This window comes from Orcinus orca, chromosome 11 (assembly GCF_937001465.1).
Source record: "Orcinus orca chromosome 11, mOrcOrc1.1, whole genome shotgun sequence".
Classification (NCBI taxonomy): domain Eukaryota; kingdom Metazoa; phylum Chordata; class Mammalia; order Artiodactyla; family Delphinidae; genus Orcinus; species Orcinus orca.
Window position 1 is genome coordinate 99593012 of NC_064569.1, and position 26727 is coordinate 99619738.

Here is a 26727-nt window from a genome sequence, read left to right on the forward strand (position 1 = left end):
ACAACCAAGTGCCCAGGACATGCTCCGAGGGCGGCTCCCTCCTGTGCAGAAGGCTTTACCTGCCGAGAAGGTGAGCTGCACCTGCTCGTCCACGATCTCCAGGGCGATGAAGTCGTGCTTCTCGTTGAAGCGGCCATTATACAGCAGCAGGGCGTTCCTCTCCTGGGTGGCAAACCTGGGGGGCCAAGGGGAAGCACGTCACACAATGAATGAGCCCGGGGTGGAAGGTCTGCAGGTGGCCTGGAGGTGGGGGAACAAGAGGCTGCCCAGGGCAACAAGCCTGGCCAGAGTGGGCAAGAGGACGAGTACGCTTGGCAAAGACTCTGGTCCCCAGTACTCTTTATTTCACAGCAGGAGTGGACAGCCCATAAAACCTGATTAGCAATGTTCTCTTCTGGAAGAAGCAAAGCAAATTCCAGGGGGCACTCTGGTTACCACAACCTGTACAGGTGAAAAGATTCCACTCGCACAGTGCTCTAGAAGGATGACACAGCCACTATACCAACTGGAAACATTTGGACAGTAAACACATGCAGTGCATACATCCCGCTACACGCCACAGGGCACAGAGATGTGGGTGTCGATCACCACCTCAGGGCCTATGCCCCTCGTCTCCACCACCACACTCCAGCCACACTGCGTCCTTTTGCTCCCAAACCCTACCTTCTTCCCTGCCCCCGGGCCTTTGCACCTGCTGTTCCCCCGTGTGGGGAATGATCTTCCCTGGCTCTGCAGATCTCCCAGATGTCACTCCGACTGTGCTTTCCCCAACTCACTTTATCTAAGTTGTGCCCCTCACCCTAAAGGCTATCACACCACTCATCTTACTTCTGAAATTATCCTAATTATTTGTTTGTTTATGAGAACACATGATCCTTTAAAGGGACAGATGATGACTCCCGTTCACTGCTGCATCCCCGACACCAAAACAGGACTTGGTCCACAAAGCGTTTGATACCGATGTCCTGAATCCATGGACGGATGGCGGCCCACGTGAACCGACAGACGCGTGGAAACGCAAGACGTGTGAGACTTGAAGCACTCGGAGTAAAAAACCACTTACTCTGACAAGAGACAAACAGCCTCAGAAATCCTTCTCCCACCCCCTGAGGAAGCCTCTTCCATCAGACCCGAGGGTCCCCGACACACCAAGTCACCACAAGGCTTCCTCGACGCCCCGGTTACAGAGAACCCACAAACCTCCGGAGTGAACTCGGGACTGTTTCCTGAGCTAGCCGGATGTCTCTCTCATCGGAGATTAAGTGGGGGGAAATTCTTTCCTTTGATTCCAGGTTGGTTTATCTGTTTTCATGCGGCAGGAGTCTGTCAGAACCAGCCTCAGGCATGTGACCCTAGCCTCTCCCTGAGTCACATAAAATTGACATTTCCCGCCCAGACCTTGCATCCCCTCGGTTTAGAAATCAGCAAGCACTGATGACAAACTCTAAAGAAAAAGTACCTGCACGGCAGAGTGGAGGCTCCGGGTGTGGAGTGAGCAGGTGGAAGAAGAGCTGAATTAAGACTGGGATCCACTCGACCCCAGGCTCGCTTCCCTTTGGGGGGTCTCACTGTTGTGGGTTTCTCTTTGGACCGAGGGGGGTGGTCAGTGCTGAAACGGTCCTCCGGGCAGGCACCACGCACTGCTGGCAATGGACGATCTAACGATGGGACCCAGGGCCACAGGGAGGGTCTGAACAGCACAAGTAAAAAGGGGAAAGGCCAGAAACAGAAGCCGAGGCCTGGTGAGGGGCCAGGGGAAGAGAGAGAACAAAGGGCGGCAACAAGGAGGCTGGGACCAGGGAGCTGAGGCCCCCGGGAGCCCAGGCCCTTGGCAAACAGAAACCAGAAAGAGGAAAAGCAGCTTCGAAAGAAACCACCTGAAACAAAAGCCCTGGGCCATGGGCTTCCCTGGTGGCGCAGTGGTTGGGAGTCCGCCTGCCGATGCAGGGGACACGGGTTCATGCCCCGGTCCGGGAGGATCCCACGTGCCGCGGAGCGGCTGGGGCCGTGAGCCATGGCCGCTGCGCCTGCGCATCCGGAGCCTGTCCTCCGCAGCGGGAGGAGCCGCGGAGGGGGGAGGCCCGCCTACCGCAAAAAAAAAAAAAAAAAAAAGCCCTGGGCCGGTGCCCCAGCCCACCTCTCTCACAGTACGCCCGGCAGGAGGCAGGAGGCCCAACTCCTTCCAGGCCCTGCCCAGAGCAACCGCAGCCCCGACACGGAACCGTTCCCCTGCCCAGGTTCTGGGGGGGCTTTCTATGATTTTGCGTTTGAAGCTAAACTCCCTGATGTGGCCTCGGCCCCGCCCTTTTAGCCGTCATCAGGTGTGTCAGAACCCGTCCATAACTGTTGTCACGTGTGGGCATCTACAATACTGGATTAGACGAGCAAGGGAACATGCGCTACATCACGTGGGCACTTAATTAAACACGACTGTTCTTTAGTTTCTCTGAGTCTGAAGCTGCCAGACCGCCTTTGCTGGTTTCCAGCACGTCTGCCGGCCGCCGTGTCCATGGGCCCCACCCCCAGGACCCTGGTCACCTTTCAGGTCAGCCTCCTGCAGCTTACGTCCAGTGGTGGGTGGCCATGGCCACGTAGACACCAAAACGACATGCCATCGGCCTGTTTGCCGGAAGACACAGGGCACCTCTGATGTGGGGGGGCGGGCACCCACAGAAGCCTGCTGTTCTCAGCATCCAGACATGTGGGGCACAGAGTGGCCAGGGGTCCCAACGAGGGGCCCTCCTTTTGGAGGCTGTGCCCACGTGATGGCCTCCTGAGCACAGGGTTTAGGGGCAGAGGGCGGGGACGTGGTGTTGCGAGCAGGCAGGGCCCGGACTAGGGCCTGGCGCAGAGGCCCAGCTAGAGAAACGGGAGGGCAACAGCAAATACCCACTCACGTGAGTCCTCACAACAGGGCTGGGTGGAGCCCTGCACCGCGCACCAAAACGTGGGCAGTCACCCTAAAACAGCGGCCCAAACCTTAAAACTGCCCTTAGAATCAAACAGCACTGCAGCCTTGCAGCCGGGCCCAGGGGGCCAACCAGAGCTGTATCTCCCACCCCTCCCTCTTCCAAGCTCCCGGGAAAGGGGGTGGTGCTCTAAGGATCAGAAACAGAGCCACAAGCAGGGCGCCCCGGCGTGCACACGGGCTCCACGGATGACAGCTGCTCTTGCTATTTTATTAAAGCTGGTCTCCAAGGGAAATTCGGGAAGAGGGCAGAACGTGGGAAACACCTACAAATCAGGACAAGCAGGCCCTGGGCCCGGATCCTTCACGGGGGCGGGGGCCAGAGGGAGGGAGGTTAAGAGCACAGGTTACAGGCAGGGCCTGGGGGTCCCACCGGACAGCCTATGACCTTGGGCAAGGTTTTCAACCTTTCCGCCTCAGTTTCCTCACCTGCGAGATGGGGAGAACAGTGATACCAGCTCTCAGGGTTCTCGTGAGAAGGAAGCGGGCCTGACAGGTGAGGTGCGGGAGCAGTGCCAGCACGAAGCCCGGACGTGGCCGCTGAGCGACCCACGCTGACGTCTGTGATGACTCGGGCAGAGCTCAGAGGGTATCTCAGCAGGGACCCGTCTCCCGACACAGACGTCCTCCAAGAGGACGCCATCTGCACCCCACACAGATGTCCGGGCCCAAGAATGTACCAAGGGGCTGAAGCAGGGCAAAGTGGGTGCAGGGGTCTGCCTGCCTCTGCAGAGCTCCCAGCAGACACTCCAGGCCACTCAGAATGCCCGGAATGTTCTCCCTCTGCAACTCAACCCCCTCCCACCCCCCACCGGGCCAAAGAGCCCCTCCTCTGGGAGAGCGGGAGCCCCCCGGCCAACATCTTGGGGCCACAGAGGGGAGCAGTGGGCGCTCATGCTTTGTGAGAATGGAAATACCAGCCAGCTGCTCGCCTGGGCGCCTGCGTGTCACGACACAGGACAAAAAGCCCAAGGAGGGCTTCCCTGGTGGCGCAGTGGTTGAGAGTCCGCCTGCCGGTGCAGGGGACGCGGGTTCGTGCCCCAGTCCGGGAAGATCCCACATGCCACGGAGCTGCTGGTCCCGTGAGCCATGGCCGCTGAGCCTGCGCATCCGGAGCCTGTGCTCCACAACGGGAGAGGCCACAACAGTGAGAGGCCAGCATACCGCAAAAAAAAAAAAAAAAAAAGCCCCTGAGGAGCTTCAGGCCAGCGGGTGGACAGGCACAGAGAGAGAGCTGGACCTCAGCACAGTGATGAGCACGGACACGGCAGTCCTGGAGCAGAAGCCCGGAAGCGCCAGCCAGGGAGCTCGTGTGGCCGTTTAAAGGTTTCAAAAGGACGTGCATCTGCTTTGGAGACTTTAGCCCAATCAAATCACCTGACAACCAGGAAAAAAAACCAGGATCAGGAAATCTGGCATGAGTTCACACCCCCAACCAATGATCTAGTACGAAGGATGGGTTTAGAGCAAAAAGATCTGAGCCGCAACGTAGAAAACCCGCCCACGACTCAAGCCCCCATGGTACCCAAATGCCCTCATCTGGACCTTTCTCTAGGGGCAGTCAGGGTGGACAGCGGCCTGGTCCTGCAAGCAGGAACATCAAAGGCTGAAGGGAGCAGACAAGCAGGCAGTGACCAGACGTCCAGCCGGAGCTGGAATGCAGGTATGGCCCCGCCTGGGTCAGGGGGGCTTCCTGAAGGAAGTGGCAGCCGTCGGACAGGCCGGCAGGGGGAGCCGAGGAAATGCCTCTGCAAGGCTGGGCAGGTCCAGAGAATCACGAGGTGAGGGTGGCCACGTCACAGGATGCGAGGTGCCAGAATCAGGGGTCACCAGGGGTCAGCACACAGGGGGCCACCCTGTGCCCTATTCAGAAGTTTGGGTTTTGCCCCAGGCGGCAGGCAGGCCCGGCAGGCCTGGCGGACAGAGATCCACCTGACCCAGGCTGAGAGCAGATGCCACCACTGCTGTTCCACGGGGGAGAGGGCGGTGGCCCAGGCCAGAGTGCTGGGAACTGGGAGGACAGTGGCGGGCGGGGGAGACATGAGGTCAAGGGACTCACAGGACCTGACCGAGATGGGAGGGGAGGCGGGACGGAGGAGGACTGTCCCGGGGGGTTTCACATCAGCACCACGCGGCGCCTGTTGGCTACACCGCACCCCTCACCTGCTCAGGGTGGGCAGCCCCGGGAGAGGAGTCTGCCCCACCTCTCCCCGAGATGCCCTGTTCTCCAAAGGGCAGCTCAGAGGGAGCATCTTGTTCTGGGGGACACAAGAATGCCTCATTCCCCTAACGGGCCCCCTAAACGCTGACCAAATACAAAATACACCCTGTACTACTAAGGTGAACTTGATAGAAGTCTTTACAATGGAAGCGATAGATTTTTAAAAGTTAAATTAAATCTAAATTCTCTTGGAGAAAAAGATGCAAAAGTTAAAGAATGGCCACAGCACACAGTCAGCCTGCTTCCTCCTGTTACGGTTAAAGAACCAGCGCGGAGAGGGGTGAGGCCGCCCACCCGCCCGCGGTCTCCCAGCAAGCCGGCGGCACAGCAGGAGCCTACGCTGAGTCTCATTCCCAAGCCTGCTGGGCCCTTTCCCTCCACCTTCTGGCCACCTGGGTGGCAGGGGTGCCCACGTGGTGGCAGGTGAGTAGGACCGGGGCAGCCGGGGGTCGGCTTCATGGGCATGTGAGCTGGGCGGGCAAACAGGGCGCCACACCTGCTAAATGCTCTGTTGTCACCAGCTGGAAATTCTTAATTTTTGAACCCCATCCTCAATTTGCATGGGGTCCTACAAATTAAGTGGCCAGTCCTACAGCCAGCGCTGGCCAAGGTGACTCGACTCTCAGAGGCCCCAGTGGACGGGGGTTGTTGTTACAGGACGGAGGGATGCGCGGAGACACAAGGCCACCTCGCGACCTCCAACCACAGGAGGCGTCGCGGGCACGCGCGGGGACTCACGCGAGGGCCACGGTGAAGTGGAAGCGCTGCCTCAGGCCGCGGAAGGTGACGAAGGACTGCGGCGGGAAGCTCCTGGTGGCCACTTCGCAGTAGGGCCTCTCGAACGCGCCGGGGGGGCACACGCAGTGGAAGCCGCCGATGAGCAGGTTCACGCAGGTGCCGCCGTTCTTGCACACGCCGTTGGTGCAGCGGCCGGAGCGTGCGTTCACCTCGCAGTGCTCACCTGGGGGACAAGGGCGGGAGGAGGTCACACGGTGGCCTGCTTGGGGGAGGGGGGCACTGCTCCCACCCAGGCTGCAAACGCCGCTGCAGAACCAGCTGCTAAACCCAAACCCGGGGGCACCTGAGGCCTCTGGGAACCACCCTGGAGTCGGGCTGCAATCAGACGTGTGCCGTTCCCGCTGGCCTGAGGGCACCCGGCACCCAGTGGTCCGTCTAAGGGTGGCGGGGCAGCGGGTTCCCAATAAGCACCCCAGGGGGCTCCTCGGTCGAATGCACCAGGTGGCCAAGCCACTCCAACCCTGTCCCTGTCCCGGGCCTGCTGGGGTCTCCGCCCTCGGGGGAGTGGGGGGACCAGGGGAACGTGCAGCTGTGAACACTTCTGGGCATCCAACCCCTTTCTGAACCCCCCACTGGCTGAGCCTGGCTCCCTTATGAGAGAATCACCTAGAAAGAGTGAGGATGACGAGAAGGCCGCGTGCCCTCCCCGCACGCTTGCCCGCATGACGCTGGCCACCTCCGGGCCTCGTGGGAGACTCGGGAGCAGTCCAGGGTCACTCTGGCCCAGGGCCTCCTGTGTGGCCTCCTCCCTCCCCCACTGCCCGGCCGGGCAACGCTGGATTCCAGTTCGTCTTTAATCATGTCTGTTCCTCCCACCGGCCTCCAACTGTGCTCCAATGTCCTCTCTGTGGCCTAATCCCTTACGACAGGAAGGTTCTGGAAGCTTCCACATAGAAACTTATCAGGCAGCCCAAGCTGACCCCCCGAGGCCCATCAGACCCAGAGTGCCCACCACGGCAGCCAGCAGGGGTCTGACTGGGTGATCCTCGCTCCCTGGGACACAGCCCGGACCTGCCTCTGTCACAGGGTAGACATTGCCAGCCACCCACAGACCCGCAGCCCGATAACCGGAAATTCCCCAGCTCCCACCAATGTGTGTCACCAGTCTTGACTTTTAAATGAACGCATTTTAAAATAAAAGTACTACATTGCATACTAAAATAAAAAAGAAATCACTGTGCAAATAGCGCAGCATGGGAAGCCTTCAGCAGTTTCTTGCGGGTCCCCACAGGAAAACATCAGGAGAGCTGGATGCCCCGGCCGTCCGGCATGTTTGCTCAGTGCGGTACCTTGGAGACCCTCCCTGTTGGCACTTGGGAGTTCCTCCTCTTTCTTCCTAATGGCTGCACAGTATTCAGTTAGAGCAGCGGTCCCCAACCTTTTTGGCACCAGGGACTGGTTTCATGGAAGGTAATTTTTCCACGGACGGTGAGCGGTGGAGGGGCAGGGGTGGCGGGGGAGTGGGGGATGGCTCAGGCGGTAATGCGAGCGATGGGGGGCGATGGGGGGCGGCAGATGAAGCTCCGCTCGCTCCCCCGCTGCTCACCTCCCGCTGTGCAGCCCGGTTCCTGGGTGTTGGGGACCCCTGCGATAGAGGACCCCATCAGAATTTAAACCACTAATGTTGCCTGTTCTACTACTGATTGACACGGGGCTGTTTATAGCTCGCTTTTATTGCAGGTAACTTTTTGATATACATCCTTGGCGTGTTTTAAGAATCTCTCTCTCGAGAAAATTCCTAAACGTGATGAATCAAAGGTACACACAGTTGACAGCCGCACTTTTTTCTGACTCACCCAATATTTCCAAACCGTCCTCCCCAAAAGGATGCACGAATTCACACATCCTCGCCAACGCAAGGTATGTTCAATCTGTAAACTATTTTGCATTTCTGACAAATGAATCTTCCAGGTGTTTTATTTGCAATAATTTTTGATGAGGTTCAACATCTGCCCGAATTTTACTGGCAACGTCCATTTCCTTTCTCTGAACTGCCTGATTATTCCTGTGTTCATATTTCAATGATGGTTGGTTTTGTTTTTATTGTGTTACGCGAGGTCCTCATAAATTTCAGTAATTATTCTCTGCCATTTCTGTGGTAACTTCCTCTAGGCGTAAGTTTAACTTTCAACTTATTTATGTATTTGTAGTCACATAAAAATGTTATATCTGCATATGGTCATATTTATCCATGTTTCCTTTGTGACGCCAGTGCTCTTGGGTTATTAAAAGGCTGGTATGAAGAGATACGAAACTCGGAGCTCCAGAGACATCCGGCACCAGGATCCTCGGTGCACGGAGAAGCGTGCATGCAAACGGCAGTATCATCCTGGAACCCAAAGTCACTGGGATCCCCAGACATGGGCTTCCCTGGACACCCTCTGTGCCTTTTCAATATTGAACCATGTGAATACATTACCTACTGTCTCAGTCTGCTCGGGCTGCCGTAACAAGATACCATGGGCTGGGGGCTTAAACAACAAGTGTATTTCTCACAGTTCTGGAGACTAGAAGTACCAGCGAGATCAGGGTACCAGCACGGCTGGGGTCTGGGGAGGCCTCTCTTCCCAGCTGCCCGCTCCCTCTGTCCTCACACGGCCCTTCCTCTGTGTGTGTGTGTACAGAAAGAGGCAGAGATTTCTGTTGCCTCTGCTTATGTGGACACTAATCCCATCGGATCAGGGCCCACCCTGATCATTTACCTGAATTACTTCCCGTAGGGCCCACCTCCAGATACAGTCCCATTGCGGAGTTAGGGCTGCAACCTACGAATTTGGGGGGGACACAATTCAGACCAGAGCAGGCATGTATGAGACAACTGGGAATTTGAACAAACTGGATAGTGCTACTAAAATTTATCATCATTTTAAAGAAGAAGACTTAGATGCTGTGGAAGAGTGGGTACTGTGGTGTACCCCACATGTCCCTCCAGGACCAAGGTTCTGGAGTGCTGGGTGACGGGGGCTCACAGCTGAGACTCTGCACTCAGATCCTCCTCCTGAAATCCCTCACCCAAAGTTGCACAGCCGTTGCTGGGGCAGCTCACACCCAGCGACGGGCGAGCGTGGAGATGGAGGGGCCCACAGCCCCCTGGGCTAGTGCAGCCACCTCGGCACTGTACCTCCAGAGCTGAGACGTGGGGTCCACAGAGGCTTTTGCTGCCACTGCATTGCAGCCCAACCTCTCCTCTGCGCAGCCCTGGGTGCCCCCCACCCCTGCCCCTGCCCCTGCCCACGGCGTGGGTCCCGAGAAGGCAGATGTCGAGCCTCAGGGTCTGTTTCCCAGTGTGCAGATTTTAGAGAGCTCAATAATTGACTGGTGTAAGAAAATCCCTTCAACCTTCCAAGGGAGGCTTCAGAATGAGCTTCCTTTTGAGGAACAGGTGAAACTGATCTGTAATTAGCATAACAAGCATCAGAAACAAATCTGAACTTCCTCTACTTCTCCCAAGTGTCTTCCTTTCCAGGTTGCAACACCCAAGAATGCACAACTTGCTAAGCAAAGGTAACCCAGTCTGAGTCCCTCAAAAACAGGGAGGAGTGTCGCAACCACTGACCTCTACTGAAGTACAGAACCGTGCAGGGCCCACAAGGCCGGGGACCCAGGGCAAAGCCCACCCCAGGGCCAGACAGTGTCAGGTGGGTTCTTTCTCGTCCCCCTCCTCCCCACCAGGCAGGGCAGGGAGGGAGAGGCCAGAAAGCCCAGGTCACCCACCTGTTCTCCCCTAGCAGGGGCTGCCCTCAAGGAACCTTGTGAACAGAGGATTCACATGCTGCTCAGAAGGAAAAGGACGGCGGCCCACCCGGCTGCAGACCCTCCTCTCAGCTCCACCAGCAATGGAAACCGTCTGATCTCCCCCCCACTGACCCCCTGCCCGCTCCCGGGTTAGCAGGGTGCCCTGCCGGCCCCACAACACTAGGCTCGGCCCAGTGCATGTGCCCACGCATGTGCCACATAACCTCACACACACTCGTGTACACACCCCTGTGCCCTCACACCCACACGCTGCTGACACATCTTCGCACATACACCCTCACACACACACTCGTCTTCACACGCATTCACTCCCATAAATGCATTCACACCCTCACACACACCCTCAGCCACACACGTACATACCTGCACAGACACACACACCCACCTTCACACCCTCTCACACACACTCTCACGCTAATCCCCGCTCCTGGCATCTTCTCCAAGTGGGCAGCCTGCAGCCTCCTTAGATTCTAGTCATTAATTTTAAATGCTTAGCTGAAAGTGTATTTGTTCTTCATACACTGCAAATTCTTTAATCTCTACTTTTAAAATACATGTGACGTCTGGGAGTGTTTGCCTTCCAAGCCCCAACTTGGCAGGTCAAGGGCATTCTGAAATAATAAAGCCGCCGTGAGAGGACGGGGCGGGCCGTGCTCCGCAAACCGTGACGGCAAACAAATGGGGGCCTGGCACGGCCCCTTCCCACGGCGCTCTGCCTGTGGTGTTCCAGAATCCTGCCCATCCGGGCTCGGCCCAGGTGGTCAATGTCACCACCAGGATGAAAGCACAGCCCACGCCCCCAGTGCAGCCACAGCAGCTCCCAAGCTCTGCCCTCGTGTTGACTGGAAGTCTCAACTCCTCCACCTCTACCGAAGCATCTGAGGACTCCTACGACGCCCTCTCAAGGGCCACCTGCTACCGAGGCCCAGAGAAGGCAGGCCCCGAGTGTGCGCACACACACACACACACACACACACACACAGCACCCTTCATTCAATTCCCGAAGACCTGAATTTGACTTTGCTGACAGTATTTCTGCTCATGTGTGGTTTTCAGCGGCTGCAGGGAAGCCTCGTTCCTCAGGCCGCCCCTGTGAACAGGAGGACGACAGAGCAGGACCCGTGCTACCCACAGCCATGCTGCAGCTCAGGCGGCTGCCTTAAAGCATCCGCTGTCCCGTGGAAAGGGCGTGATGACGTGTGGGATTATTCTGCTCCTCTACTTAACCAATCATGCAATTTCAAATCAGCTGCAAATAAAGCTACGTCTCCGTGAAGTTGTTTGTTTTAAGCACAAAAGATATCTTTTCATTTCCAACAGGTCGTTGTAGTATTCGTTTCCTGGGACTGCTGTAACAAGTACAACCAATCTGGCGGCTTTACAAGAACAGAACTGTGTTCTCTCATAGCTCTGGGGACCGAAAGTCCAGAACGAAGGTGTGGGCAGGGCCGTACTCCCTCCGCAGGCTCCAGGGCAGGACCCTTCCTGCCTCCCCAGCTGATGGGGGCTCCCCGTGTTCCCCGGGCTGTGGCTTCATCGTCCATCTCTGCCTCTGTCATCACATGGCCGTCTTCCCTGGGTCTCGAATCTCCCCCCCTTGCTCCTATAAGGACGCCCGTCACTGGATTCAGGGCGGACCCTAAGCCCAGGATGATTTTAGTGTCCATCGAGAGCCTCACTAATGACACCTGGAAAGACGCTATGTCCCAAGGAGCTCACGTTCTGAGGTTCTGGACACGAATCTGGGGATGATACTACTCAAGCAGTCCAGCGGTCCTCCACGCCTGTCCTAGAGCTACAATCATAGTAAACGCTGGCCTCTGCAAACACGGAGTCCCGAGGGGAAGCAGCAGCTAACCCTGTGGGGCTGCATTCCCCAGCTTCCAAGACACTCACCGGGCTCTGGTTTCTCTGCCTTCTGGGAACGCTCCTCCCGGCCTCTCCCACCAGGCCAGTAAGGGGAGGTGGGCCAGGGCCAGCTCCCCACCTCCGCAGCCGTGCCTCAGGCTCCTCCTCTGGGGCCCACACGCAGCCATCCAACCCTTTCTGCCCTTGTTCTCTCCTCCACAAACCCAGGCTTCAAACCTGTCTTCCCTCGCCAAGCTTGTTCTCCGGGTCCCCCACCTGGAGAGGGTCCTGCAGCTGCCCAGAGAGGGGCCCAGGAGCCCCGGAGCCATCCCCTCCCCTCCTCCCTTGTCCCCCCCAGTGCCATCCCCCAGGGTCCGTGTCACTCGCCTCCACTGCCACCTGCACCCCAGTCGACACCAACCCCGATCTGCACAACCACGGACAGTGACCATCTCTTGGGCCCCTGAACCCACGCCAGCTGCTCATCACCTCACACATCTGCCGGTTCTCCACAGAGGCTTGCAATCCCGCTCCTCCGTAAAGACCCTCCCACCCTGGAGCCTGGCCCTCGGCCACACGCCAGCCCCGTCTGCGCCACGCGCACCACCTCTCACGCCGGCCACACGGTCTCCCTGTTTGAAGGGAGGTTGGGGGATTCAATAGGCTAATGGAGACGGCCCCCTAGGTAAACACTCATGCATATTCACCACTGTCAATGATCACCCCCTGGTGACCCCCTTCTCTGTGCCTGGCAACCTCTCTGCTGGGCTCTGCAGGTGGCTTCCCTGTGCCCGGATGCAGCTTCATCTCAGGCACCCTGCATCCCCTCGGGAGGCTTCGCCCGCCCACCTGACCAGGGCCAGGGCGCCCAGGACAGACCCTGATGGCCCAGAATCTCCCCTCTCCAGAGAGCGCCCACCCCAGCTCCAGGGTGACACCTGCTGTGCAACTGTTCCCCAGCCTCTGTCTCCCCAGGCTCTGGGGTAGGGGCAGGGGCAGGGTCTGTCTGGGGGTCAAGTCTAAGAATATCCAGCACACAGCGGGTGCCTGACAAACGCCCGGCACGTAGCAGGTACTCGACGAATGCTTGTGAGACAGAGTCTTAAAGTGCCAGGATTTCCCCCCTTCCAAGCCAGTGATGAATCCTGTACAGAATTATAAAACCTGCATCGTTCACAGGTTTGATTCAAACAGCGTTGGGAATTTGATGATCTAATGAATGAAGAATTAATTCTACAGATAAACACGCTTTTTTTTAATAAAAGGCAGTGAGGACCCTTGAGTACGCAGGTTTCAGATGAACTGGGTCCCCCGGAAAGGGTCTCGTCTCTGGGTTCCAGGACCTTCGTTCAGGCCAATCGCAGGCCCCCGTGCGCGCCTTAGCAGGGTGCTTTCCATGGCAGCCACTCCAGCTAAACTGCACAGTAATCCACTTATGTGTTTCTTTAACTGTATCTTCTCCTCGGGGCTGTGCTGGCAGATCCCGATGGCCAGCCCTCGGGGGAAAGCCCTGATTTGCAGAACTGTCCCGTTTCCATGGGACATCACAGCCAACCTGGCATCAGAACTCAGAGTTGTGAAGAGATGTGATAGGATGGTTTTTAATTCTTAAAATCATCTTACTTTAGGCAAATAATTAGGACCAAATTTAGTGAGCCCTATATCTTTTTTTTAACATACAGCTCTTACATGAAACACTATTTAATGCAATAAATGTTCTCAGATATGCTTACTTAACAAGATTTAACTTCACCTTTCCTCTTCTAAGAATCCTCAAAGTAAATTTGGGCTTCCAAAATTTCTTCCAAGCATCCCAGTATCCTGCTTAGAGTCAGATGCTTGCTCTGAGCCATTCAAAACCTGGGGAGAGTTCCCCCATCCTCCTCTTGTGCACCCCCAACCCATTATGACTGCCAGCCTCGCCCGCCCACCGAGGATGAGGTTCACCCGAGCAAGCTAAGAGCCTTGCTCAATAATTCATGTAGCACCGCAAACCCCTGCCGAGGAGGACCTGAGGCCTGGCCTCCTGGTCACGGCTGCAAATGCAGAACCCCGCACGGAAAGCTGGGAAAGGACCCCCGCCGCATAAGCAGGCATTCGTAGCTGCAGAACAGGAGCTCCCAGGAGCCGAGGCCCCTCTAGCCGCCACAACCTCACGCACGTCCCGGTCACTGGATGCCTGTCCCACCCAGGCTTGGGGCTGGGGGTGGGAGGGCAACACTGGCCACCTGGGAACCCCAGCCCGTAGTGCCAAAGCCGCAGACCCTCGGGTGGGGAGAGTTAAGTGCCCTAGAGAAGCACCAGCTTCACAGAGCTTAAACGAGGGCTCATCTGCAGGGTTACGGGGGCGGAGGAGGCCTCACAGCCCCTGGTGTGGGAACTCTCACACGCCCCCATCTTACAGACCGGAAACTGACACCCGGCACAGGGTATAAGAATACCATTTTTTGTTTGTAACCAAAAAAGATATTCCTTAAATGTAAGGGAAACGGAGGAAAAACATAGTGCCTGAGTGGGGGAGCCTCTGAGCTGGGCTGTGCAGGAGGGTCCATGGCGGTGGAGACGGCTCGGCCCCAGAAAGGGCCCCAGCAGAAGCACAGGGATATCGGGGGCTGGGCCGGATGCTGGGTGACGGGTGCACACCTGATCAGGTCTGCGAAGGAGCGGGGGACAGCCAAACGCCCCTCGCTGTAGAGAGACCTGTGGGGAGCAGGGCCTGGCAGGGGGAAGGTAAAAGGCACAGGAGTGTGTGCGTGTGTGTGTGTGTTATGTGATGTATGTCTGTGTGGCGTGTACATGTGATGTGTGTGCATGTGTGTGTTATGTGATGTATGTCTGTGTGGCGTGTACATGTGATGTGTGTGCGTGTGTGTGTGTTATGTGATGTCTGTGTGGCGTGTACATGTGATGTGTGTGTGCGTGTGTGTGTTATGTGATGTATGTCTGTGTGGCGTGTACGTGTGATGTGTGTGTGTGTGAGGTGTGTGTGTTATGTGATGTATGTCTGTGTGGCGTGTATATGTGATGTGTGTGCATGTGTTATGTGATGTATGTCTGTGTGGCGTGTACATGTGATGTGTGTGTGTGTGGTGTGTGATGTGTCTGTGTGTGGCGTGTATATGTGGCGTGGGGTGTGTGCGCACGTGTGTGGGACAGTCACGGCAGGTCTGGGGGAGGAGGGGCAGGGCGGGAAGCAGGAGATGACGGTGTGAACATGGTTCCCGCCAAGAGGCGCTTCAGAAGATGCCGGGGTGGGGGCCAGTGGAGGGGAGCGCAGCCAGGCCGAAGCCCTCGGCCCTGGAGGGGGGCCAGGGCTGGGCCCCAGGAAGGGAAGGGAGCGTAGAGGTTTTTACAGCTTCAGTTTTTCGATAAATAAAGAGACAATTGCCTTCTGGTCCTAAGCGATAGCTCAGGGCTTTGAACTAGAAAAACTAGACCCTCCGGAGGCAGGGATGCACCCGCGCAGCTGGTGCTGGAAGCTTCAGGAGCACGGAGACAAGGACAGGGTCTCTGGAAAGTTCAAACACTGAAAACCATCGGTCCGTCCACCCTTCCATCCACCCACCCACGGCCTAGGCACACCCTCCCACCTAACCCCCCCACCCCGCAGAGGTGTCCAGAGCAGGCTTCCGACCACGGACTCCGTTTCCCAGGCTGGAAACCCTCCCTGAAGGCAGGATTTCTGTCTCTGGCCCCGGGGCTAGCCTAGCCCCTAGGAGGCCGGGGTCAAGGTGAGATCGGCTAATTCTGTGAAGCCCTTGAGCTGAGCACCTGTCACGTGGGGCTGTCACACGATCCCCTGGTCTGAACTGGCTTCTTGAGCCTGGAGGCCCCATCTGCCCACTCCAAGCCCCACACTGGCCCTCTCCCCGCCCCCAGCCGCCTTCAAGCCTCTCGCCCTCCGCCTCTGAGTTTCAAGGTTGTTGAACTGCCTCACCTCCTGACCCTGGAGCCCCCTCCCCTATGGGGCAAGGCTGCCAGGAAGGGCCCCTCAGAGGCCAGACACCTGCCCACACCACGGGGAGGGGAGGCCGGAAGCCCAGACCATGGCAGGCCTGCCCCAGGCTGGGGCTTTGGGGTGACTTCACTACTGTCTTTGAAGCAAATTCCCAGAACCCCGACACACCCATCTTTTTAAAATATAAATTAAAAATGCATTCCAGCACCAAAAAAAAATGATTCCAGCTTCTCCACGGCTCCTGGCTGTAAGTCAAGAGTTACCTACACACCTGAGAGGTTGAAACCCGGCGAACCTGAAAAATCGCAGTGCTTTCCAAACTCCTGGTGCAGGTACACGGCCCGGCCCGGCCCGGCCCAACCCAGCCCAGCCCAGCCCGCAGCCATACTTGGGGACCCCCTCCTTTCAGAAAGGGGGTGCTCTCCCTACCCCCTTCTCCTCACGTCCATTGAGGGGTGGGGGGAACAGAAAATAACCAACCCTGAAGTCAGCTAAACGGTGGCTCCTAAAAGATACGTCCAGGGCTTTCCTGGTGGCGCAGTGGTTGAGAGTCCGCCTGCCGATGCAGGGGACGCGGGTTCGTGCCCTGGTCTGGGAAGATCCCACATGCCGCGGAGCGGCTGGGCCTGTGAGCCATGGCCGCTGAGCCTGCGCGTCCGGAGCCTGTGCTTCGCAACGGGAGAGGCCACAACAGTGAGAGGCCCAGGTACCACAAAAAAAAAAAAGATACGTCCACATCCTAATTCCCGGAACCTGTGACTATCACCCCATGTGGCAAAAGAGTGACAATCACGTCACGTGGCAAAAGACGTGATTAAATTAAGGATCTTGAACTGAGACCCTCCTTATTACCCGGGTGGGCCCTCTGCAATCACGCAAATCCTTACGAAAGAGGGGCAGCTGCAGTTTACAGACCATGTGAGGACGGAGACACAAGCCCAGGGAGCCCGAGGGCACCACGGCTGGACGAGACAAAGGGACCCGCCCCTGGTGTCCCCAGAGCCTTCGGGGGAAGCGTGGCCCCGCCCACACCTTGATTGCAGAATTCTGACCTCTGGAACCGTGAGAGGATGAATTTCTGCTTGTGTTAAGCCACCCAGCCTACAGTCTTCTATTCCGGCAGCCACAGGAAACCACTACAAATCCCAAACACACCACGGAAACCGGACAGACTCAGCAGAAATCTCTTCCTGGGGACAGTCCCCTAAGGAAGCAGCGCCCCTAACACCTTTCAGCGGAGCTGGAGCCGTGGAAGAGAAAGCCCCCTCTGTCCACCAGGTCTTTGTGGTGCCCAGTGGGCAGCAGCTAAGGACCCAGGACGCACCAAATGAACACACACAGGTGGACCCCAAAATCTTGGCTGCCAAAGCCAGTGGGGGAGGCCCCCCCAGGGGGCCGGACACTGGCACGTGGGGTGCCTGGGGCAAAGGTGCACCTGGTGACCAGGGGAGAGTTCACCGAGCTGACCCCCAGGGCCTGAGTGTCCAGAACCCCATCTTGGCTCCTGAACCCCCTGAAAGCAAAGGCAGGGTCCTTCCCAGCCAAGGATGTGGGCTCAGAAGGATACAGCTGGTGGCAGCTCAGGAGACATCTGGGGTCCCAGAATGGTGGAGGGTCCCACCCCGGGGCAGCCTGGGCCCCAGCCAACATCCCCCAGGGGCCTGGTGGGAGGGAGGCTCACTCTGTCCTGGGGCCCGACGGGGACGCTGTCCAGGGCCCTCCTTGTGCCCTTGTGGGCCTCTGCAGGCCTCTCTCCAGAGACCATGGGATGGGGGGCGGTGCACAGCCTGGAAACTGCCTCATCCAGGGAGGCCCCGGCTTTGGAAGAGGTCACCCAGAAACCCCGGGGCCAGGGCATCTGTCCTGCAACGTCCCAAGAACCAGCTCCAGGATAGCATCTCAGACACAGGACTATGATTTAGTTCTAATGACATGCAGCCCTCTGAGGGTCGGGGCACGGGAGGGCCTGGGGAGGTCTCCTGGAGAGGGTGGGCTTGCGTGGGTGGGGTGGGAGACGCCCTGCACCCCAGGGAAGATGGAAGCCTGGAGGCCGGGCTGAGGGTCCCTGCTGACCATGGGAAGAACCTGTCGGTGGAAAGTAAACTCGCAGCTGTGGGCAGCGAGGCTGGAAAGGGGCGTCCCCAGCGCTTTATCAGCTAGTAGGGAAACCGTGCCAACTCTGAAATGGCGACGTGTCCAAACTCAGCCGGAATGCTAACTAAAACCTTAATCATCCCTGCACAACAGCAGCTCGGCCCCCGATGGTTCAAATTCCCCTTCCCGCGTGGTGCTGGGAGGAAGGACGCTCCCGGGACAGATGAACACCCAGAGAAGAGCGCGCGTTCTTTATTCGCCGCTTGGACTCAGGACAGCCGCGTTGCCCTGGCTGACACCCACTCCCTCCTCCAGCTGCGCCCGGCGACCCCAGCAGAGAAGTCTCACCCCGTTACCCCAGCCCTGCAGGCACTGGGAGCACGACAAGAGACATCTGTCTGTCCACATCAGGGAAAGGGCTCAGGAGGGGGCGATGGGCAACAGCGTGAGCGGAGACCACTCTCCCTGGGGAAGTCGGGGGTGGCCCCTCACGGGTCAAGGGCTCAAACTGGACTCCCAGTAACTCCTGGTGGCCCTTGGTCCACGTGGTGCCTCCAAGGAACAGCGGGGACGGACCCCAGTGCCGATGGCAAAGGCCTCGCTTACTCCGCCCTCCACAAATACTGAGCGTCAAGGGGGTGCTGGGCGCCGGTGGGAGAACACGGAGCCCCGAAGACATCCACATCCTACTCCCTGGAGCCTGAGGCCATGTGACCTCACACCACAGAAGGGACTTGGCAGGCGTGGGTCAGGTAGGGATCTTGAGACTTGAGACAGGGAAGTTACCCTGGACTCCTGGGGGCCCGGGGTAATGGCCAGCGTCCTCGTGGGGGACGAGGGTCAGCAGTGAAGCTGTGATGACAGAGGCAGAGGCTGGCCTGAGGTGAGGAAGGGCCGCCAGCCAAGGGATGCAGGCAGCCTCTAGAAGCTGGAAAAGGAGAGATTCTCCCCCGGCGCCTCCAGAAGGAACTCGGCGAGAATAACTCTGTGCTCCTTAAGCCACTCGTCTGTGGGACTCGGTCACAGCAGCTGCAGGACACGAGCTGAGGGGGGAGAAGGCAAGGCCAGTCCTTGCTCTCATGGAGCTGCCTTCCGGCTCTTTCTGCAGAAGCAGCTGCTCTCCACATGCGCACACACCGGATACTCACAGCCTGCATGGGGGAGACTCCTGGCAGGAACTGGCCAAGGAGCCTCGCCTCCCCTCGGACAGCGGGTACGACGACCCAGGAAGGTTCTAACCGCACGAGGCACGTCCTCAGGCCACTCTGCTCACCGTGGTCAGACATTTCAGCGTATACCTGTGTTCCTCACCGACCCACGCCCTGCGCCCAGCTCATCTGACCCACCTAGAAGCTGGCTGGGTGGACACGAGGAACGCTTGTTTTCAGCTCTCTGGAAAGAAAACGAACCGCAGAAGCCTGTCAGAGCGTCCTCCGTCCCAGCAGACGCTCGACAAGCAGGTCGACAAGCAGTGGCCGTCACCACCAACCCCCGGAAGCCCTGAGGCCCGTGGAACTGTGTTCCCAGCAGCCAAATCATGTTCAATCCCTAACCCCCAGTGCTTGTGAATTCATCTCACTTGGAAATAGGTTCTCGCAGATGTGATCAGGTTAGAATGAGATTATACTGGACTAGTGGGGGCCCTAGTCCAATGACTGGTGTCCTTTTAAAATGAGGGGAATTTGGACACAGAGACAGAACACACCGGGGGCGGGGGGCGCCATATGAGGACAGAGGCAGAGACTGAAGACATGCAGCTACAAGCCGAGGACCACCCAGGACCACCGGAAGCTAAGAAGAGGCAGGAAGGACCCTCCCCTGGGCCTCTGCAGGGAGCAAGTCCCCGCCGACACCTTGATTTTGGACTTCAGGCCTCCAGAGCTGTGAGAGAATAAATTTATGTTATTTTTTATCTTAATAAATTTATTTTATTTTTGGCTGCGTTGGGCCTTCGTTGCTGCGCGCGGGCTTTCTCTAGTTGCGGTGAGCGGGGTCTATTCTTCATCGCAGCGCACGGGCTTCTCATTGCGGTGGCTTCTCTTGTTGCGGAGCACGGGCTCTAGGTGCGCGGGCTTCAATAGTTGTGGCACACAGGCTCAGTAGTTGTGGCTTGTGGGCTCTAGAGCACAGGCTCAGTAGTTGTGGCACACGGGCTTAGTTGCTCCGCGGCATGTGGGATCTTCCCAGACCAGGGCTCGAACCCGTGTCCCCTGCATTGGCAGGTGGATTCTTAACCACTGCCCCACCAGGGGAGTCCAATTTCTGTTATTTTAATCCACCCAGTGTGTGGTCCTTTGTGACAGTAGCCCCAGGAAGCTAACAGAAGCCGTTAGCCCCGTCCCTGTCCCCCGTGGCCATTTGGCTGTGCACGGACACCCAGGCCAGACGCAAGGAGGGCGATTATTCTGTTTGTCAAAGCCCCAGCTTTAGGGGAAAGAATTCCATGGAAGAGGAAAGGGGATCCCTGGCTAAATTTATCCCCCCCGCAATCTCTCTGTATATGATTTTAATGGAAAACAAAGTCTTCCTGAAGTGCAATAACGCCCTAGCTTTACAATAATGTACTAGGGAAACGCTGGATATCCCCAACCTGGAACCGGTAGAAAGAGCCCAGCGTCAAAGACGGCAGAGGTGCTGAAAAGAGAGAAACCTGGAGTAACCCTGAGTATTTGAAAAGTACATTTTCCTAAGAAAGGATTCTGCTTCTGCTTTATTTGAGATTTTAATTATAGGCCAGGTAACGATTTTCCTTTTGAATGATAATTAACTCTCCGGTTTAAGGACCAAATTCAACTTGGCGACGAACTCTTCCAAGTGGAGCTTTAATCCAGTAAATTGCAGTAAGTGCAGCAAACTCATTTCTCTTGTGTTATGGGAACGTCACCCCACAGGAGGACAGCACGGCTCAGACGCACGAAGCATTTTTAGTCTAATGCGGGGGTGCAGGGTCAGTGTACCCCAGGACGATGGAGACACTATTACTCTGATGAGAGAATTCAAGAGAAAACTCAGAGCTGGAGTAGGAATCAGAGAAGAACTGATTTAAATTTTTCCCCATGAGCAGAAAAGATGATTCGATTTTTACATTAAAAGTTTCTCTTGGGGCTTCCCTGGTGGCGCAGTGCAGGGGACGCGAGTTCGTGCCCCGGTCCGGGAGGATCCCACATGCCGCGGAGCGGCTGGGCCCGTGAGCCATGGCCGCTGAGCCTGCGCGTCCGGAGCCTGTGCTCCGCAACGGGAGAGGCCACAGCAGTGAGAGGCCCACGTACAGCAAAATAAAATAAAATAAAAAGTTTCTCTTGGCCTTGAACCTACACAAAATATCCTGGCCCTGGGGACAGTCAGGGCCCCCAGCCCTGCTGAGGTCACCCCAGGGGACAGTCAGGGTCCCAGAAGCCCCCCTCACAGGACAACTGGGACACCCCATCCTGGGGCTGTTAGCACCAAGCTCAAACCCAGCGTCACTGAGACTCTCCTAAGTGGCCCCTGACCCTCTGATCCCAAAACCAGGCTAAATCCAGCTGGGGCACACCCTTGATGACACAGGGTCCAGCAGCCTGGATGTCCGAAGCCCAGGGACAGCCGTGTGTTTCATGCACAGAGGCAGGACTGTTGGCTGTTATTTGCCGAAACACCCTCTGAACCCAGACAAGCGGCCTGGGGTCTAAACACAGAGGCTCAGGAATAAACGGGACCCTCCCCTCTGTCCCCCCCGACACGCAGATGACCGAGAGGTCCCTGAAAGCCCTCCTTCCCCGGTGACATCAAAGCTGCCGCCTTCTCAGGAATGCACCCCTGGGCCCACGCGGCTGTGACATAAATCACTGCCCGCTGCTCTCAGCCTGGGAGGATGTGTGTGAGGAAGGGGAAGGGATTCCAAGGCAGCCGTGGGCCGGGGCCATGTGGGCACACGGCTGGGCAGTGACCCGAGTGGAGCTTGGTGGGCACACCCACCAGCAGGACAGGAAGGGACACAGCAGACGGAAGGGGGAGCCCCATCCCCCCAGCTCAGCCAGGGGAGCGGCAGAGGCTCTGCTCTGAGCACAGCACAGAATCCCAGAACTCCAGGACGTCTTCTGAGGCCCGCGAGGAGGAATGGCCCAGTTAACCCCTGACCCTGTCGTCCCGCGTCGGTATTTATCACATGCCTACCTGACGGACAAAGATGCTGGACGCAGCGGGGAGGGAGCAGACAGCACCAAGCAGATATGGACGCGAGCCGCCGACCTCTGCCGTGGGCAAGGGGCGGGCAGAGGAACGGGGACACGGAGGTGATGTTCGGGAAGACAAGGGAAAGCGCACTCGAGGGGCAGGGCCCCGGGGAGAGGAGCCGGGCTTGTTTCTGGAAGGCGAGCAAGGGGCAGTGGGGTGGGGCGGGGCCGGCCCCTGAGGCTCTGGAAGGAAATCCCCGGGGCCCCCCACCCAGCTCTGCATCTTGGTGTCCCTGAAATGGGTGACCACTGTCCCTGCCTCATGGGGTTGTGACAGGCACGGGGAAAGGGCCTGGAGCAGAGCCTGGGTGGACACGTGCTCTCCGCCACGTCAGCGAGGCATGATTAGACCCTTTAATTAGGGAGATGACGCAGCAAGAGGCCACAGGACCCGGACGCAGAATCACATCCTGAGGCTTGCCCCGGATGGGTTTAGTCCGGGGTCCTCCTGGGCGGGAAGAGTTTCCTGCCACCCACTCGGGTAACAGGGTGACGGCGAGTGAAACCCTCTCCCTGGGGCCACTGCTCAGCGACAGCTCTCCTTCTCACCCATCACACTTCATTCGGAACCCTGCACGCAGAAGGCGCTTTTTAATAGACACTGTGGAGTCAAGGAAGCAAAAGAAAGGACCCAGTAAACAGGCAAACCAGGCCATTCCGCCCTCGAGGAATCCACGGGGCGGACAAGCCTGAGCTCAGAGGCCAGAGCACCGGGTTCGAATCCTGACTCACCCCCGCCCAGGTCTAGAGCAGTGCTCCTCCCTCCACCACCGACACGAGGACCATTCTCTGTGGGGGGCACAAGCACCCCACCCCCAGCTGAGACAACCAAAAACCCTTTGGATACTGTCATGTGCCCCCGGGGGCAGAATCAACCCCGCTGAGAACCTCTGGGCTAGAAACTTTAAGGTCCCGTACCACAGTCTCTCCATTTATAAAATGGGGACGTACAGCTGCCACGAGGATTGGGGTAACAGCGTAGCATCATCTGGAACAGTACAGCACGTTAAGTGCCCAATAAGTACTATCTGCAGGTCGCTGCTGTCCTGAGGGTCCTGGAAATAAGTGGATCATACCCAAAATGAGAGCAGAGCAACCAACGCATGAACAAGGCACGGAGGAAGTTTCCAAGAAGATCGACGGTCACTGTCCAAGGAAGTTGGGAAAACTTCCAGAACCTTCCGACAGCAGGGACAGCGCTCAGCTGGGTCCTGAGGTAGGTAAGGACAGAGGGACGGCAGGTGCAGGGGTGGGGAGATGGGAGGAACAGGCTACGTCCTTGGGGAGCTTAACCAAAAGCAAAGCCAAAACCAAAGCTATGCTGTTCACAGGCCGGAAGACAGAGGAGCCGGGACCAGGAACCCGGCGCACGTGCTTGTCACACATGACAGTCGCTGAGCTGCGCCGCGATGCCTCCAGTCCTTCTGTTCCCGCTCCCTTCAGAGTGGGGTCCCCGGCAGACCCCCGCCAGGCCCCCACGCAGAGCCGTGAGAAGGGGAGATGCCTTCTCCCTGCAAGGACGGGGGGGGTCACGTTCCCTGGGGCCTCAGAGCTTCCCTGAGGCCAGAGTGGACTGAAGAAACACAGGGGAGCTGTCGGGGTATTTTTCCAGCATCAAATTCATGAGCTTTTCCTGAAATTAACTGATACCTTCCTTCACCCAGCTCGTCTCCCGTCTGGCAACACAGGAAGCCAGGGTCCTCCGGAGGCCTTGGGCCCCTTCCAGCTTCCCGCCCGCCAGGCCCGAGCTCGGCTTACCAGGGAGCAAGTAATAAAAGCCTGGCGACGACAGCACGGCTTTCACCGCGAATAAATGGGTTCAATTACCTGAACCAAGAGAGCAGGGCTTCAAAGGAAGAAAGGAAGAAAGAGAGGAAGGGGGACCGAGGAAAAATAATCAGTCTGAATCAGTCTTATCTCGGAGGGAAATACATATGATAATTTAGTACCAAAGACATTCAAATTAGCCCCCTGCCAATCAAGACATTTCAGTGGTGATGACACAGTGGGTCATTCCCAGGCATAATTTCTCTAGAAATGACTCTGGTGATGAAAACAAAATTTGAGAACTCTGGAAGTCCTTTCCACCCAATGGGTTGAGGCCTCTTTGGAGGGGATCCAGGGTCCACGGGTCCCTAGCGGCCTCTACTTATCCTGCCCAGACACGGCCCCAAGCTCACATCCGGGACTCCTGGAAGCCAGGACTGCTGCTGCAGCCACGAGACAAGCTGCTGTCCTCGACCGAGGTAGACCCCACCCTTCAGACCCATCTTCAAGATGAAATCACCAGATTCTGGGGGTGCTTAGGGGTGCCCCCCACCAGGTCCCCACCACCACATGTCTCCACCAGGGAGAGGGCCGGTCACCTTGGGGGGCCACCCGATTGGGCAGGGGTAGGTCCGCTGCGTGCACTGGCCGGGCGTATAGCAGGCACTCAACTAACACTCCTGGAGCGAGTGGACGATTGCTCACTGGCTGATTCCCTGGAGGGCAGCAGGCTCTGTCCCGGGGCCCGGGGTTACGGTTTCCCCACTTGAAGCAGGAGTCATCCGCAGAAGCTCTCCCCCATCCAGGCCACGCGGCAGGGAGGGGGACAGGGACACCAGCCCCGCGGGGGACGCTGCTCCACTGTGAGGGAGGCCGACTGTGCTGCGGCTGGCACACCTGGTCAGGCACTCCAGAAGAGGCCGAGATGCCACCTCAACGCCGTGGAGAGGGAAGGGGAGGAGGGAGAGGACCCCCACCTGCGTGGCACGGCTCCTCGGCACAACCAGAGCCCCCTGATGACTCAGGCGTGGGCTTGGGGGCTGGAGTAGCCTTTGCCTTCCTTCCCGGCTCAGCACCAAGCTCCAGCGTGGCCAGGAATTTAGGGTTAACACTTGAGAGACCGCGGGGACGAGATCTCCAGAGCTGGACAGGACGGATGGACAGGCAGACAGACACAGACGGGCGAGGGGAGGAGAGACACAGGCAGGCGATCGAGCCTTTCTCGCCGCAGCGGTGCCAGCGGATTATAACCAGGCTGGTGCTCAGACGCGGCAAGCCGGGGCGCACACCCATCTCCCCAGGCTGCCCGACGCCCCCTCTTCTGGCTGGGGCTCCTCCCTTCAGATGCAAAGCACCACACGGCCGCCTTCCTCCATCTGTGCTCCCACCCCAGGCTTGCTCCCTTCCTGCCCGATGAATACCTGTTAATCCTGTAAGCCCCGTCCTAGGCTCCATCAGTTGCGCTGCGTCCCACACGCACAGAAACCATTTCTCCAGTGTTTACACCAAACACGTTAACCGAGGACACAGTCCGCGGAAGACTCTCAAAACCACCTCCGGGACGAATCAGGTCCCACCCAACCTCAGAAAACTTTCCAAAAAGACAGACGGCCACCCTCTGCCACAGCACACTTGTTTGTCAAGTGGGCCGTCCTGCTATGTAACAGGCCATCGAAGACCAAAGCAAGAGCATATGTTTCTGCACTGCTCTCGGCGGGTTTTTTATTTTTAAAAACAACCGTTGGCTGCCTTTAGAGCAATTCATCTTTGTGACAAATCAGGACGTTTCGAGGTAAGTGTATCTTCAAGGCAGAGAAGATGAGTAATTTCTACAGTGGCAATAAGGCATGAAAAAACCAACAGTCTTTCCAGACCCAAGTGATCAGCGGCTCACAATTTCTATCCCAGTTATCACACTGTTTTCCAGTAACCAATTAAACTCGAAGTCCGTAATGGACTGCTTTAAATTTGAAGCCACTTATAAAAAGCACATGTCTTTACATACATGCAGATGTTTTAGGTGGCTCTGGCACTATCACCCTCCTCCTACTGTCCTTATAAAGAGGGTGGCTTCAGTGGCACGGGATCAGGAGAGACCTCGGGGCTCAGCAAGTGGCGCCAATGCCCAGGCCCATGGTCCATCCTTTGACCCTGCCCCCGAGGGAAGTGGACAGAGGAAACCACCTGACACCCTCCGACCTGTGGACTGGGGGCCTCGTGTGAAGCAGAGGTGACCCGGGGCCGCCCCACCGCCTGTGCCACCCCGGGACCCACAAAGGCTGACACGTACCTGTGAAGTCCTCCTGACACTCGCAGGTGTAGCCACCCTCCCGGCTGCGACACCGGCCGTGGGCACCGCAGGGGCTGGAGTAGCACAGGTCAATCTCGGTCTCGCAATAGTCGCCGGTGAAGCCGGGCGGGCAGCGGCAGCGCAGCCCGTTGACGGGATGGATGGGCCGGAAGAGCACGGTCGGGGAGCTGATGAAGGGGGCCGAGCTGTCGAACTTGAGCACCGACACGCACTTCATGTAGTTCTCGCATGGCTCTCGCAGACAGATGTTGTCGTCGAAGGGCAGGACGCGCTGGGTGGACACGGCCGTCAGCAGCGTCCGGTTCAGGTAAATCTGCTCCTGTAGGTCCTCCGATGGGAAAAACTTGTCCCGGACGCCTCCGGGGAGCAAGGCCGAGAAGGTCACGTTCAGGATGTTGGAGCTGACGTCCGTGTCGTTCTGAATGTTGAAGACGAAGACGGCGTCCTTGGTGGTGGACAGCACCGTGGCCACCCCTTCCACGAAGCGGGCCAGCAGTGGGGACAGGAACTTCTCCTGCGACATGTTCTCCAGGCGCACGGTGATGCTGTTGGTCAGCATGTCGTCCGTGATGACGGTGACCCGCAGGGTGCAGAGCGCCGCCACACTGTGGATGCCGTCTGCGAGACACAAGGGGGCGTCACTCGGGGGCCTGCCTGCCCGGTCCCCACTCCGGCCCGACCGGGAACAACACCCCCGAGCCCCGTGCCCTGCCCCGCCCCACCCATGACCACCACCTTCACCCCACGTCCCAGACCCCCTTCCCCTCCTTCCACACTCGGCTCCCATCATGCCCG

The 26727-nt window shown here is 57.9% G+C and overlaps 1 protein-coding gene across 5 annotated transcripts in view; it reads right to left on the minus strand.

Annotated features, from left to right (window-relative positions):
* Window positions 1-26727, minus strand: part of CELSR1 (cadherin EGF LAG seven-pass G-type receptor 1) — a 149399-nt gene that overhangs the window by 67641 nt on the left and 55031 nt on the right. For 4 of the 5 annotated variants that reach the window (XM_049694600.1, XM_049694599.1, XM_004279656.3 and 1 more), the window contains exons 2-4: window positions 25912-26550; window positions 5928-6150; window positions 60-175 (exon numbers count right to left, since the gene is read on the minus strand). In XM_049694600.1, coding sequence (XP_049550557.1) covers window positions 60-175; window positions 5928-6150; window positions 25912-26550 — 978 coding nt within the window. The remainder of the gene's footprint in view (window positions 1-59; window positions 176-5927; window positions 6151-25911; window positions 26551-26727) is intronic. The other variant, XM_049694601.1, reaches the window with a different exon arrangement.